The sequence below is a fragment of the Sesamum indicum genome, linkage group LG3, assembly GCF_000512975.1.
Source record: "Sesamum indicum cultivar Zhongzhi No. 13 linkage group LG3, S_indicum_v1.0, whole genome shotgun sequence".
In the NCBI taxonomy this organism is placed as follows: Eukaryota; Viridiplantae; Streptophyta; class Magnoliopsida; order Lamiales; family Pedaliaceae; genus Sesamum; species Sesamum indicum.
Window position 1 is genome coordinate 12,299,829 of NC_026147.1, and position 16,759 is coordinate 12,316,587.

Genomic DNA, 16,759 nt, shown 5'->3' on the forward strand with positions numbered 1-16,759 from the left:
ATGAGTGTACAGCCCCCCACCCCCCCCCCCCCCGCCCCTCTATTACTACTAAGAAGACAACATTTGACTGCATATTCACTTGTGTGTGAGTGAGTCGAGAAAAATACACGCAGTGAGGGTGTATCTGTGTGTCTTCACGAGTTCGTCTGAGTTATCTATTTTATCTCTTGCTCTCGTTTCACCACTAGAGGAAGGGGGAGTCTGAGAACAGATGGGAGAGGTCTATTCTCTCTCTCTCTCTGTATATCTGCGATTTCTCTTCAGTTTTTTGTGATTTCTTGGTGATTTATCTGTGTTTTTTGTGCAGGAAGAAAAGAAACCGGCGGAGGAAAAGAAACCGGAGGAAGCGAATAAGGCGGCGGCGGAGGGGGAGGAGGAGGAAGGCCAAGGCTGGGCTGAGAAGCCGGCCGAAGATGGGAAGAAAGAGGAGAAGAAATCTGAGGAGCCTAAGGGAGAGCAGCAGGAATCACCGCCGCCGCCTCCTCCGCCGCAAGAAATCGTTCTCAGAGTTTTCATGCATTGTGAGGGCTGCGCTAGAAAAGTCCGGCGATGCCTCAAAGGCTTTCCAGGTAACAAAAATTAGATTCATACAACTCGTTTTTCTTCCTGGGGTTTTTGTATCTTATTTTGTCTTTATTTAATTAAACTATTTTTTTTATTCTAATTTTTTTGGAAAAGAAAAAAGATTCTTTCAACTGACGGCCCAGTTCTTGATATGTACCACTTTTGCATGTGAGCATATGGATTTTTCCTTTTTATTTAATTCTGGGTGATTTTCAGGAGTGGAGGATGTGATAACAGATTGCCGGGCGAGTAAAGTGGTGGTGAAAGGCGAGAAAGCAGATCCAGTGAAGGTATATGAGAGGGTTCAGAGAAAGAGCCACCGCCAAGTCGAACTCATCTCTCCAATCCCAAAACCTCCGCCTGAAGAGAAACCTGAAGAAAAGGAGGAGGTCAAACCTGAAGAGAAAAAAGAGGAGGTTTGTTATTTCTTTTGTCCAGTATTGTTTGATGTATATAAACGTCCCAAGTTGGCCGAATAAGCCCGAGGGCTCCTCCCCCTAGCGATTGGCATTTTTAGGATGGAGTCTTGAGGCTTTTACGGCCTTGTAAGCCGGCCAATACACTGGTTGATTCGCAAGCCTGACCACTGTGGCTGTGTTTTTGGTGTTGTATGAGGGTTTTGATTTTTCGTTTGAATGGGGTTTCGCTCCGGAGATGTGGAGGGATTGAATTAAACGTGATGGAATTTGTGTTTTCTTGTTCTTGTTGCAGCCTCCTGTGATTACTGTGGTGTTGGGAGTGTACATGCATTGTGAAGCTTGTGCTCAAGAAATCAAAAGGCGCATTCAGAGAATGAAAGGTATGATTTTTTATCCTCCTTTCTTTTCTGCGCCTTTTTTGTTTACTTGAAATGAAATGAAGCTGGCGAGTTTTATGGTCTTTTGTTTTGATATAATTGCTATGCTCTTTATGCCATTATTTTCCCTTTTCAGCTGTATCTGCAAAGACGATTGTTTTCCATCTCTTTTGCATCTCTAAAAGCGCTTTTTATAATTCTGTGTTCTCAGCCTGTGACAATCTGTACATTCTTCATGCTTTGAATATAATATTGCAAAATCCTCAAGATTCTGTTTGAATACTCTTTTCAAAAACATGGTCAAATCGCATTTAACGCACTAACACTTGTTTCGATGATAGGGGTTGAGAGTGCGGAGCCGGACCTCAAGAGCTCACAGGTGAATGTCAAAGGCGTGTTCGAGCCTGAGAAACTCGCCGAGTACGTGTACAAGAGAACCGGCAAACACGCGGCGATTATCAAAGTCGAGCCCGAGAGCGATAAGGTAGCAGCCAAGAAAGGGGAAGAAGAACCCGCCAAAGAAAACAAGGAAGCCGGCGGTGACGCCGGTGGCGGAAGCGGCGGAGAGCCACCGGCTAAAGCGGAGGCAGAGGCGGAGGACCCGAAGCTGGAGGTGAGAAAGAACGAGTTCTACTATTACTACCCACAGAATTACCAGTTGTACCCTCAGAGGTTCATCCAAGAGATGAATGCTTATCCTCCACAGATCTTCAGCGATGAGAACCCCAACGCATGTAGTGTAATGTAAATTTGGAGGAAGGTGAGGGGCACAATGGGTAAATCAAGGTGTCCCAGAGAGCCCTTCTGGTCTTGGTGTGTGATTTACATGTGGGATTGTCTGTGGTGGGTAGTATAAATCTACAGAAGAGTTGTAGAATTTTGTACTGATTTTAGTTTTTTTTTTTAATCTTATATAATAATCTTTGTCATATACTATGGATAATAATAGTATGATATATACTAAGGTATGGTATATATAATATTTTAGTTTTGTGGTCTACAGCTTTGCTCTTTGCCTGGTCCAGTGTGTGTCGGATTGCATTTTTTATTGTAAATTTTATTATTAATTGTATAGTAAAATATTGCATTAAATACTTATATAATTCATACGTATGATTCTCTTTCAAATAAATAAACTGGGAATTTCTTACATGTGTTTATATGGTGGGGAATATTTTTACAGGATTTTTAGACAAAGAAAACAGAATTTGGAAAGAAAATTTTTGAGATTTTTGGGTATATGGTAAATTTTATTAATAAAAACAATTACAAAAGGGAGCTCTAAAAGCTCAACAATTTTTTTATGTCTCATTAGGATTTCGTATAACTTTTAGTATACTAACAAATAATAATTTTTTCCTTTTTTTTTTTTTTTAATAATCATGAAACTACATAAGTATCTAGTGTTATTACAACGTGGGTCTGCTAGAATCTGAGTTACGTAGACTTATACTAAATAAACTGGAATTTAGAAAAGAGTGGTTACGTGGAGAAATGTAGGAATATTATAATACATGAAGTGGGAAATTTTCTGTTCCACAGTCGCATCAATTCCTTTGATTCTTACGAATATTTTACTTGCAAGTATAACTACAAAGGGGAACAAGTAGGTACCAGATGTTAATTACAACTTGGCTTCATCGGTGAGATCTCATATCACAATTAAAATATTGGGAATTTGAATTTCATTAAGAATTAATTTCTGAATTATAACTATTTTTATATTTTGATCATTATTCTTTTTTTTTTGGGTTAATTTATTGTCCCAATTTTATGAAATTTTGCACTTTGTCATTTATGTAGAAAAACATCGCATATAGTGCATATGTGATATTTAACGGTTATGTGATTTGACATTTTTTATATATACACAACATGTGATATTTCTTCGATAGAAAAATAAACAAAAAAAAAAAGGTCATATATGGCAAAATGCAAATTTTGCAAAGTTGAGATGGTAAGTTGATATTAAATAAAATTTTGATGGCAGAGTGTAAAAATGGGTATAGTTCGAATATCAAAATGTAATTTACTCTTTTATAAATATGAATGTATTTTTATTATTATAGTGGTTTTTTATATTTTTTTTATCTTGTTTAAATATATTTATTGATTTAAATTATCAATATATTTAGTATTTGAATTTGAAGATGGAGTGATATAATGAATGACATGAAGATAAAAAGAAAAAGTAGAGACCGTACTCGGAGAGGTTTAGCAGTGTAAAATTATTCTATTAATAATTCATGGTCTATACTGCATTAATTTTATTGAATTGAGTTATTGTTAATAAAGATAATATTAGTAATAAAATTTTAAATGATAATCATAAAATTATTACTAAAAATATATATTAAAAGATAAATAATTTTTGTTTTATTAATTTAATGATACAAATTATACATAAAATTATCATTACAAACAATTAGTGATATATTTATAATGACAATTAAGTAACCATATAAATACAATGACCATTGTACTTATTTTCACTACATTGTCATTATATATATATATATATATATGTCTCAATAGTTGTTTATAGTGATAAATGTACACATTTTTTGTCATTAATTATTCATATTGTCAATTTTGTGTACAACTTTTATCACTCTTGAAACTATTAAAGTTATTATAATAATAATAATATAAAAATTATTTTTCACTTAATATATATATAACTAGTAATGATCTTAATAACGTTACTAATTAATTTAAGGGAAAAATGCAAGCAACCCCTTGTGATATTGCAAATCAGTAAATTATCCCCTTATGAAAAAAAAAATAATGATTTACCTCTCTGTATTTTTAAAATACAACAATTTATCTTTCTATGATTTTTAAAATGAAGCAATTTACCTCCCTGTATAAGGAGGTAAATTGCTTCATTTTAAAAAATAAAGGGGGGTTAAAATTGCTATATTTTTCATGAAAAAGGGTAATGTGCTCATTTTCAGTATCACATGAGGATAAATTGCTATTCACCCCTTAATTTTATATATATATATATATATATATATATTATTGTCTGAGTTTTAGTGAATGTAGTATGAGACGTACCAATTAAGAGTTCAGTGACAAATAATACATATATTTAATTTAAATGTATTATGGTTTATTCAATATCATTGGATTAGTAGTGGTTAGTTGAATGAATGGAGTGAGTGCGTTGTAGAGTTTAGAGTCATAAGCAAAACATTTTATTGGTAGAAGCATTGTTCATTGCCTCTCAAAATTCGTTGACTTGAATAGCATTATGATGTGAATTTAGACTCCTCATTAGCATTATGATTATACATATGTGGACTTGTTAATTGTTTTTGCAACAAAGCATGTGCTCTCAAACGTCTACCCCACCATCCCCAATTGCTGGCTAGGGAATCATATGATCTTCTATGTTGGAATTGTGAAGGGTTGGGGGACCTGAACAGTTCACTGTTCGGGTGAACTGTTTAGAGCCCATCGAACGATCAGTACCTAAGATCCACAAACACCCTCTTGATTCGACATAGAGGCCTCGGAAGCCAGTGCACTCCAGTTGTGGATACTGAGTTGTTGTCCCAATAAGCAAATCCCCCTAGACTGAAAAAGAGAGCTATTCCTTATTTCAGCATTAAAGAATGTCGTCTGTGGGAAGTATCTATGTCAAAGATTCTGGTGCAACAAACTCTTTGGTTGTGTTGCTAGTTGCTACCCTCCAAGCTTACTTGAAAACCCAATCCCGCCAGCTCCTTTCTGTAGGGACACTAGTTAATGTACATCTTAGGTTTTTGTCCCGACACACGGGGAGCATTCTTAAATTATTCCGGCTAATTACGACGAAATTGCATCGAGAAAAATAAGATATAAAAAATCAAACATTGTTTGAGTCGTATAATAAAGCTTTTCTCAAGAAATACAAAAACATTATTATTTTAAGTAAAATTGATTATAATTACATCGTGATATCAATCACTAACAACTATAACCATCAGTATCAAATATCTATAACTAATAAACAACCTCTATTAAGGTACTTAGACAGATCACCACTATTAAAGTAAAGCAACAACTCACACGTTGTTGGGATTCCAACTCAAAATCTATCTACAAATAAATAGATTTAAGATGTCCTACTCTACATCATCCCAACTATATACACAACCAAACACAATCTTGAAAAGAACATAAAAATATGAATAAATGATACAAAAAAACAAAAAAAATCAATCACTTGAGCATACATAAACTCAAAATAAACATATATTCATCAATTATTTAGCAGAAGAAAAGACTCTAAAACCCATCGAAAGGAATGAGATCAGGTCATCTGATTATCATGTTGCTTGATTTGCCACACCGATCTTGCTCGGACGATCTCCGCCTGATCTGCTTCCATGCGCAGCAAATGTGTGCATTCTAAATCCTCTGCGCCACTTTTCTCAGTAAATTGCTTGTCTTCTTCTTCACCTGTTTTGGCTTTCATGCTGGTTAAGGATTCCAGCACGTTCGACTGACGGCATTCACGTCTGTACTCTAATGTTAACCTTGTCATGTTGTAGTCTTCCAGGACATTTATAGGCACACTCTGCACACAAATACATCCACAACTTCATTTCTCATTAAAGTGGATAGGTATATAAAGATTTAATTGCATTTTGCCATTTTACAAGTGTAAGTTATTAGGGTTGTAAAATAGGCTTTCACCCTTTTTATTTCGTGTTTCTAGGACAAAATTGATCGGAATTTTCAAAGTTGGCCGAGAAGTAACATCAGCATTCTGGCCTATTTCGATGAAAGCAATATAAAGTTACCGATTAATCATTTTTTCTTCATAATTCCCTAAACTATAAATCACTAGGATTTAAAAGTTATGGCGAATGAGTATTATTCACCACGGTCAAATAAAATCGATGTGAAAATTTAAAAGTTTTGACCACGACCAATCGATGTTTGCTACGGCATTACATATGGTTAAAACATTTGCAATTAGCTTTCAACTGTAGTTAATGTTTTGATATTCTTGCAGAACAACATCTAATAGTTATTGTGCAATTATAATTAATTAGTATTGTCACGATTTTTTACGATAATTAATTATAAAGATAAGTGATATTTCTCCAGGTGAGTTGAAAATTTTCATAATTGAGAAATAAATAAATTAATTAATAGTACTGAAATAATGTACCTCCAAAAGCCATCCAATGTATTTGACATTATTTACATGTTGATTGGCATCCATATCGCTCCACCGCGGCTGCAATAATTATATGAACATTTCAGATTTTTTTCATTATTAATTAGATATCAAGAAATATTATACTATGGAAAAAATAAAATAAATACTTAGATGAACTTACAGCCAATCCAGTTCGGATAATCTCAGCAGTTTCATCAGTGAGCTTTTCGATCTTCTCACTATCAGTGTTTTCTGTTGCAATTGCGGCTCTGTTGAGGTAAAATGGCTGCACTTCGTTTTTCACTTCCTCTGGGATTTTACTTAGCCTTCTTGTTTCTCTATTCATAATCACCCATGTACTGCACAGTAAAAAATTTTAGAGTAAATTATATCAACACGGCTTAAGGTTAAATCTCAATATATATATATATATATATATTATATTTTTTATAAAATTATAAGTATATTTTTTTATAATTATATTTGTAATTACAATTATACTCTCTATTTAGAGATAAAATTTTACAAGTACATCCTAAGCTAAGTTACATTGGCATCCCTTCAAAGGTTGTAACTTTTCAAAGAGGTTGGGGCAGTAATTGTGTAATTAGACCCAACTTAAGGGTTTCAAAGGTTGTAACTTTTCAAAGAGGTTGGGGCAGTAATTGTGTAATTAGACCCAACTTAAAGGGTGTTAGTGTAATTTATTCTTAAATTACATCAAGACCCTTCAAGTTGGGTCTAATTACACAAATACTCTATATTTTTTAGCAAAATTATAAGTACACCCATTGAGACATTTTATGCGGGGACAATTTTTTTCAAATTCATCCCCTGATATAAATTACATTAGCACCCCTTCAAATGGTGTACTTAAAATTTTGCAAAGGCCGGTAGCGGGTGTGATTGTGTAATTAGACCCAATCCCTGGGGTCGTCAATGCAATTTAATTAGACCCTATACTTTTTAAAAATTACAAGTACACTCATAGAGATTTTAGTTATAGTTACAAGTACACCCCTATCGAAGAGCAAAATATTATACAAACGCTCTTGAGGTACATTTTACAAATAGCAGAATAGTAGTATTCGTGTATTTGAATCTAAATTGCTACTTAATTTTTTCTTAATAAAAGGAACTGAACCTGGTCGCTCTTGTTATGATTTTCTGAGTGTTGTAGTCTCGAATGATCCAGTCCCGACGCATTCCGTTTTTACCGGCTGCATCCACCCAAGTGTCTATCTCCACAACATCTCCCCTGCAAACAAAATTTCTCTGCATTATATATAACTTGAAGCTTTACTATGCATAAGCAAAAGAATTTAATAATATGATAACTTTAATTTAAATTTTGTCAAATTGTTTATACTTAAATGCTATGAGTTTGGACCTAATTTAGTACATAGAGTTTGTCAATATATGTGATTGGTTATTCTTTCTAAATTACACTTACCATATAATTGATTCAGTTTTGTCAAATTGATTTGGGCTACGGTTTTAAATAGAAAAAAAAATACAAACAACCCCTTGTGATATCGCAAATGAGTATATTACCCCCTTATGGAAAAAACAAATAGAGATTTACCTCCCTATATTTTTTAAAATACAATAATTTACCTCCCTATGTTTTTTAAAATGAAACAATTTATCTCCCTGTATAGAAGGGGTAAATTGCTATATCTTTTTCATAGGGGGGTCATGTGCTTATTTTTAATATCACATAGGGGTAAATTGTTTTAATAGTCTCAACAACTTCAATCCAATTTAGCCTTATTTAACTCCCCCACCCAAACACTAAAAAAAAAAACGGAAAAGTCTTTAGCGTTATTTTTATGATGAGTTTAATACAATTTACCACCTATCATAGAAAATGATCAAATTATCCCTTATAGAAGAAAAACATTAATTTATTTTTTTTATTTTTTATATATTTTGAAAAATAGAGTAATTTATCTCCCTGTTTAAGAATGTAAAACTGTGAGGAAAATTGAAGCATGAGGAAAGAGAAAAATACCAAGAGCTGTATTTCTCGACTTGGACGTGTATCCTAGTGACAACCCAAATAAGTTTTCTGATGCTCATCTCACGGGTTGCTCCGAACCCGTTTCCAGCCACCCCTGCACTCGCCACATGGTTCAAAGCTGTCTCCTGCACCATCTTTATTTATTCATGTCCAAATCTTGAAATCAAGATTCAACTAATTAATGCTACAAAAACAGTCAACTTTTCTTACATTATAAATAATTATAATTTAAAAATTATAATAAATTAATACTGTGTATCACAGTCAATCAAAATTATTATGAAAATTTAAGTTTTTGTTACAGTTAATCAATAATTCTCATCGCTTTTTAGCCAGTAAAACTTATAATTAGTGCTGTAATTTTAGTTCGAATTTTTTTTGAGAATTTTGTCCTGAAATTTTAAAGATTTCACACAATAAAGACAAAAGTGTCCAAAATTTGTCGAAATTGGCTAGAACATTTCTTTCAATTCTGTCTTCAATGTGAGAATATTTTCAAATTACAAAAAAGAATTTCTACAAGACTAAAATTGTAATTTTCCCTTTTCAGCTATAGCCAGAGTATTTACCATTATTTTTAGCTACCACTATTATTTTTGGCTCATATAAAGCGCTAATTGCCGTTGTGCAGTTATAATTAATTAATATTTAACATATTTTTTTATTTTTGAACATAATAATTTATCATTATAAGAATTCATATTTCTTGTAACGCACGCAGACACACTAATAAGTGTTTGAAAAACGAAGCAACCAAGAAAAACAAAAGAAAACCAACCTGGAGGAGATTCATGAGGGTTTCCATTGTGGCAGTTTTATCAGGTCCAATCTCGTAAGACCTAATAACAAAGGACTGCCTGTACACAAACCGATCCTCCACAAACCTACCCAGCAAATACTCATGATTCGGCTCCACACTGCCATAAACACTCTCCCCATCCTTTAACAAATCAGCACTCCTTTGATCCAAAAACGGGATCCGGCCGTCGACGTGAACCCCGTTCACTTTCTTCCCATTAACCGTGTCGACATTAGTCTTGGAGCTCGCCTTCATCTTCACGCCCGCCCGCCTCCTCGTGCCACCGACACGCACGAACGTAGCCACAAAATCGTCGTTTCTTTCTGCATGACACAAGTCTTTGGGGAAATGGAGGGCAGCATTTTGCATGAGGGCCATGATCGATCACCGATTCTTGCTGCCGAACTTTGATGGACTAGTGTGCAAAAAAAATGTGTAATAAACATTCAAAGATAGCTTAGTAGGTGATCTACTTGTTGGAAAGATTAGGCACGTCGAGAAGTTGTGTGTCGAAATGGAAGTAATGGGAAAGCTAATGTTATTGTCCAAACGTGTGGAAAGGAGGGAAAAGGGGTATTTGCAGTTGAACCACTTTTTTGTTGGTGTGGGGAAGAAACTGGGAGACCTCTGCATTCACTGGCTTACACGGAAAAGTAGAGAGACTTGTGCGGTTTAGTAAATTGAATTATTGGGGAAGTGTATGAAAATTATAATTGTGTGTATATGTAAATACGAGTGTCTATTTATCCGCTTCTATTTTATGTTTATGATGATATCTATATCTGTCACTGTATTAAGGCCAAAATTGGAATTTGTTTATTCTGTAAGTACGAAAAAATGATAATTTTAGTTTTACACGAATTTATTTTGAGTATTTTGTTCGAATTCTGCATATTGAGGATCAAAATGATCGAGATTAGCAAATTAATATCTGCACCTAATTACGTTGGAAAGTGCATGTCACATGTACTTTTCAGATCAATTTAGCAAATTTTGGTATTTTTTTGTTCTTCAATGTGCGAATTTTTAAAATTACAGAATAAAATTGTCAAAGTAGATTCGTATATGGCTAAAATTATCGCCGTATAGTTATATGATTAAATTTGTAATTTTTTCATTTATTAATTAAATGTGGGGATACTAGAATAATTGTCTCAATGTGTTTTAATTTGTGTATTGATCCAATTATTTCATTTGAAATATATAGGATTGGAAATAGTTTAACTAGTAATTAAATCTAGGTCCTTTATATTAATTATTAGGTGTTTGGACCTCACATTTTTCCAGATTATTCATTGTATGTTAGACAGTTAGAGTATTTTCATGTCGAGTTTTATACTTTTATGAGATAACCTAAAAAATTGAGTAAAAATTATTTTTGTACTCGAGTTTTAGTGTTGTTGATAAATTCATATATGAGTTTTTGTAAATAATATAATTGATACTCGAGTTTTTTCATAATATTGAATTGATACATGAGTTTTTATAAGTACCCCAATTGGTACCTAAGTTTTTACATAAAAATCAAATAGATTCACATCTCTATTTAGGACATTTTATAATGACAAATATTACATGTTTAATCTAACTTATTTTTTTATATATATCTATTTATTTATAGCACAACATAGTCCTATGATTAAATAAAATATACTATTATAATAATTTAAATGATAATAACCCATGAATTAGTTTAGTATATAATAATATTTATTCAATAATTAAAATTAATATTTAGTAGATTGGGTAGGAAGTGATGTTTTTAAAAATAAAAGTTAAAGACACTTTAAGCAAAAAGTAATTTTTTGGATTTAATTTCTAAAATATTATAATTTAAGAAAATAAATATTTTAAGAAAAAGAAAATATAAAAAAAATAATTTTACCAGTTTTTTCCTTAAGTTCTAATTTTTATACATTAAACATAAAATCTCATCTCCTATATCTATTCTTCTATTTTTTTAATAACTATCTACCTTATCAAGATGACTTTATTTTTGTTTATTATTTTAAATTATGAATTTTTACACTTCTCAATCTAATTATTTAATATTTTGTATTTTTTTATAATAATAAAATTATATTATTCTACTATTTTTCCTACATAGTGTAACTTTAAAGTAATCAAAATTAACATATATTTTATATTTTTTTAGTTTCAAAATTGTAGCTTTTTATTTATAAAATTAGTGGCTCTCATGAAGTGTATTTTAAATTTTTTGTATGAGTAAAGAACAAAATATTTATATATTACTATTTACTAATATTTTTATTATTATAATAAAATGATGTTATTTATATAGTCATACAATGTACCATGATAAATAAATAAATACTTAGGACTGATTTTGATTCAAATAAAAGAAAAAAAAATTGAAGCTATATTACAAAATATTTTAAAATAGACATAGGTATTTATTCAATAATTATGGAGAAACTCAAGTATAAATTCAAGTGCAAAAACTCATGTATCAATTTGATATTTATTAATAAACTCGCGTATTCGTTACATCGTTTAGAAAACCTCATGTATCAATTTGATGATAACACTGAAACTCGGGTACCAAAATAATTTTTACTCCTAAAAATTTAGCTTGTTTGGAGGCCTGTTAACATAGGCTAGTATTCTTTTTTGGAAAATTCTTATCTAAATTAGGATTGATCAAATCAAATCAATCGCATAGTAACTAGTGTATAGCACTTGTCATGTGATTATTTATTTTTCTTGAATTGTACACCAATCACATAATAAGTATATTATACTTTTTATATTATTAGGTTCGGTCTGACAAGATCCTAAACTTCTTTCAGATATCTACATATGTTTGTAGCAGTTCATTAAAGAACAAAATTAAGGTAAATATATTTTTAGTCCCATAAAGTAAGGGTAGAATGTTTTTGGTACCACAACTATGGCAGGTGATGATTTTAGTCGCATAAAACTCTAAATTACTCCTTTTTAGTCTCAAATAACACCTTTTAGCCTCAAACCACAAAGCACATGATTTTTTGGAACTAAAAATATGTGATTATGAATTTTATGGGACTGAAAGCGACACCAACCATAATTATGATACAAAAAAAATTATCTTTATTTTATAGGATTAAAAAAGCATTTTGGCCGAATAAAATTACTTATTTTGTCTAACATCGAGTTGTTTGAGAATCGAAGACAAGATCTTTAATTATTATTTTCTTAAATTCTATTAGTTATGCTCCATCAATGTTTTATGTGTGAAGCTGAATTAAAAGGTAATTTAATTTGAATAGAGAATTCGAATTGTCCGTATATCCAATTTGCATATTACATGCTATGCATATAAAATTTAGGGTAAATTACATCTAATCCTTTTGAAATGACATAATTATGAATACTTTTTTGTTGTTTTAAAAATTATAAATATCCCTTGATTCTTGATGAAATTATGTAAGTTTTGAATGGAGGTATGAAATTGTCAACTAACTCTTACTATATTTTTTTATTTTATTTAAAAATAAATAAAATATTATAAAAATTGGATGGGGTGGATGAAAAGATTCAAAATAATTATTCACTTAGTCAATAAAAAAATTAAAAAAATTAAAAAAATAAATAAAATTATAATTCTTGATCCATTAGGACATTATGGTCAGTTTACCACAAAAACCGAATGAAACCTAACAGAGACTGCATTGATTGTTAGACGGCCGTTAAAATTATGGGGGTATTATTAATTTATCAAACAACGAGGGAGTATTCATAATTATGCCAAACTTCAAGAAGACCGTTGTAATTTACCCTAAAATTTAAATAACTTGTATTATATTAAAAGAATATAGTACATAAATAATATATATATAATACAAAATATTAATTTTTGAAATAAAAAAGGTCATACTGATAACTGAATATTGGTAGGATTGCTTTGTGCTCTGACCAAGAATTTCTTTCTTTTTTTCTCGTTGCAATTTTTCCTCCTACATTCTTTCTTTTCTCTAACTTTTCTTTTTAATCTTTCTCCAATATTTCGATCTACGTACACCGTTATATTGTTATTTATCTATACTAATAAAAAAAAAAAACTCAATTTTCACACACAAATAACGATTATTTATATCACAACACTACTTTTTTAAATTATCAAAAACGTCCTTTTGTATTTTCAACCACACCTATTCAAATTCTTCTCATCGGTATGATTTATACTAAAATGAAAATTTCACCCATACTATTTTTTTTTGTCGATAATATCCCTAAATTAGTTTTATTTAATTTATTTATTTTTTAAATATAATGTGTTGGTTTATATATCTTATTCTTATTTATAATATATTTTAAAGCGTAAATAATTATTTATTATATGCACGTAAGAACCATGTGCCGTACTGCTAGTACTATTATCAAAGAGGATTTTTAGGCTCAAAGTGGTAGTTTGGATACTACTGCACCAAATTGTTATAATGCCAAAAAATGCTTATTATCATTATATATTACTAGTCATTGTGGCAAGTTGTCCCTGCGTGTATATAATAAATAATATTTTATATTTTAAAGTATACTATGAATAAGAAAAGATATATACACCAACACATCACATTTTCATAAAAAGAATAAAAGAAAGAAAGCAACAAAGGAAAAAGAAACTTCAAGGCATTATCTGCACAACAATAAAACTGATTACGCGGTGTCATAATCGACCTTTGTCAGATAAAAAGACCTTCTCTTATATATTAGTATAGATGCTTATTTGTACTTATTTTTATTAAAAATATATTATATTGACACTGCAGTTTAATATAAAACATAATTTCTTATTATCTAATCTAAACACATTCTCATTTCATACGAAAACCTAAGGAAAATTAAAAGTACATATTTGCCACTAAAAAATAAAAATGAAATGAAAGACTAACAAACATATTTCCCAATTAATGATATTGAATTAACTACTCAAATCACATCCCTATAAAAAATTAATTTCATGGAATTACCTACACTGACAAATTAAATTTATTCACTTTTATTTAATTTATTCTTAATTAAAATAAAAATAGCATATGAGTATTTATTTGCATGCAAATATAATTATCGCTATTGATATACAAAATGAACTTATGAGCTTCAATAAAATAGAAAATATTAGTAAACTTAAGTAAAGAAAAAGAATGTGAAAACCTTCAGAAATCTATTCAACACACAAATGGGGATGTAGCTCAGATGGTAGAGCGCTCGCTTAGCATGCGAGAGGTACGGGGATCGATACCCCGCATCTCCAATTGTGCTCAACCGATTAGTAATTAACCTTTTATTCCGCCGAAAATGCACTACAGTATTCGAGAATGCTGCGACAATTTTCTCATTATTTACCCTCTCATTTCAATTGTTGTCAACCATTTTATTTTTCCCATAAATTATAAGGGCTTTTGAAATTTATTATAATTATAAATATTTTTTTATTTTTTAAAAATTAAAGATATATTATCATTTTCTGAAAAGTTACAAATATACTAACAAATGCCCCTTTTTATGATTTTGAGAGGGTGTTGATAATTTTTTCAAAAATAAATAAATATTATAATTATAGCAAAATTCAAAAAATGGGCTCTTTTGAAATTTATATAATTATAAATATCTTCTTATTTTTTGAAAAATTACAAATATATTTTCGTTTTTTAAAAAGTTACAAATACTATCATGAAAGTACAAATACCCCTTGTGATTTTGAGAAGGTGTTGATAATTTTTTCAAAAATAAATAAATATTTATAATTATAGCAAAACTCAAAAAATCCATTGTAATTTATTATTTATTTCTTATCTGCAAAGGTCTTTTTCATTTAATTTCGTTCTCCAATTTTCCCTCAACAATGTTATGTGATGTAATAAATCCGAGGAAATACATTGCAATAATTGAAAAACTAACATTATGTAAGTAACATTATATGTGAAAAGATTATCATCATGAGGAGTTGGATTTGGTGTTAGCTCTTGAGGTGGCATATTTGGCACACAGTCAAATTGGCGTCATTATAGATTATGGTTAACATATTCCTTCAAGTGTCCCCGCTAGATCAATTTTTCTATCTCGTTTTGGAGGTGATAACATTCTTCTGTTGTATGCCCCCTGTCACAATGGAAACAACAATATATGTGGGACTCTAGCCTCTTGGGATTGTCTTTCATTGTTGCTCCGCCACAACTAATATTTTACTTTTGGATGCATTCAGGGGGGTGTAATAAGTGAACCGTGTCAGCGCTAAGTGTTTGCACTCTTCCTTCTGCTTTAGCTCTTTTTCCTCCTCTCCGCCTGCCTCTTGCCGCCAAGAGAAGTGTTTGAAACATTGGACTCCTCGATCCTAATATAGTTTTGTAACTGCATGAGTAGCACTTCTAGAGTGATAGGGGGTTTGCCGGCTATAGATTCCTTGAATCTTCCCGGTAGTAAGTTTTGAGGTGGAATATTTGGCATGCAGTCAAATTGGCGTCCTTATAGATTATGGTTGACATATTCCTTCAAGTGTCCCCGCTAGATCAGTTTTTCTATCTCGTTTTGGAGGTGATAACATTCTTCTGTTGTATGACCCCTGTCACAATGGAAACAACAATATATGTGGGACTCTAGCCTCTTGGGATTGTCTTTCATTGTTGCTCCACCACAACTAATATTTTACTTCTGGATGCATTCAGGGGGGGTGGAATAAGTGAACCGTGTCAGCGCTAAGTGTTTGCACTCTTCTTTCTGCTTTAGCTCTTTTTCATCCTCTCCGCCTGCCTCTTGCCACCAAGAGAAGTGTCTAAAATATTGGACTCCTCGATCCTAATATAGTTTTGTAACTGCATGAGTAGCTCTTCTAGAGTGATAGGGGGTATGCCGGCTATAGACTCCTTGAATCTTCCTGGTAGTAAGTTTTGAGGTGGCATATTTGGCACGCAGTCAAATTGGCGTCCTTATAGATTATGGTTGACATATTCCTTCAAGTGTCCCCGCTAGATCAGTTTTTCTATTTCGTTTTGGAGGTGATAACATTCTTCTGTTGTATGCCCCCTGTCACAATGGAAACAACAATATATGTGGGACTCTAGCCTCTTGGGATTGTCCTTCATTTAAGATGATCGATTGTTAGGGGTGTGGGTGAGACGATTATATCACTACATATTTCAAATTTATCATCCATTAATTTATAACACTTTAATCTTATCTTACAAAATAAATGAGGCCTAACTTAATAAAATAGTCATTATGAGAACAAAGTAAATTACATTGACTTTCCAATGATCCGATATCGTCTCACAGCTTTAATTTAATTTAAAGCATCTAGGGCAGGCCCTTGAGTCTAACGGCCTAGATGTCAAATGATCTAAGGTGTGAGGGCCAGTACGAGAGACGTTCATGGTTGGAATTAAGCCAGCCCCTTAGTTACCTTGCAAGTTGACTTTGATG

The 16,759-nt window shown here is 31.5% G+C and overlaps 2 protein-coding genes and 1 non-coding gene across 3 annotated transcripts; 2 read left to right on the forward strand and 1 right to left on the reverse strand.

Annotated features, from left to right (window-relative positions):
• On the forward strand, window positions 37-2,360 carry LOC105158148 (heavy metal-associated isoprenylated plant protein 7-like). The gene is made up of 5 exons (XM_011074790.2): window positions 37-220; window positions 308-569; window positions 781-980; window positions 1,276-1,363; window positions 1,702-2,360. Exons 1-5 carry the CDS (start codon window positions 212-214, stop codon window positions 2,106-2,108), a joined length of 966 nt encoding a protein of 321 aa, XP_011073092.1. The 5' UTR covers window positions 37-211; the 3' UTR covers window positions 2,109-2,360.
• On the reverse strand, window positions 5,555-9,896 carry LOC105158149 (palmitoyl-acyl carrier protein thioesterase, chloroplastic). Its single transcript, XM_011074791.2, has 6 exons — window positions 9,320-9,896; window positions 8,533-8,666; window positions 7,663-7,776; window positions 6,700-6,877; window positions 6,528-6,596; window positions 5,555-5,927 (listed from the first exon to the last, which is right to left on the reverse strand). Exons 1-6 carry the CDS (start codon window positions 9,716-9,718, stop codon window positions 5,661-5,663), a joined length of 1,161 nt encoding a protein of 386 aa, XP_011073093.1. The 5' UTR covers window positions 9,719-9,896; the 3' UTR covers window positions 5,555-5,660.
• Window positions 14,522-14,594, forward strand: TRNAA-AGC. Its single transcript has one exon. It is a non-coding gene; the product is annotated as a tRNA-Ala (tRNA).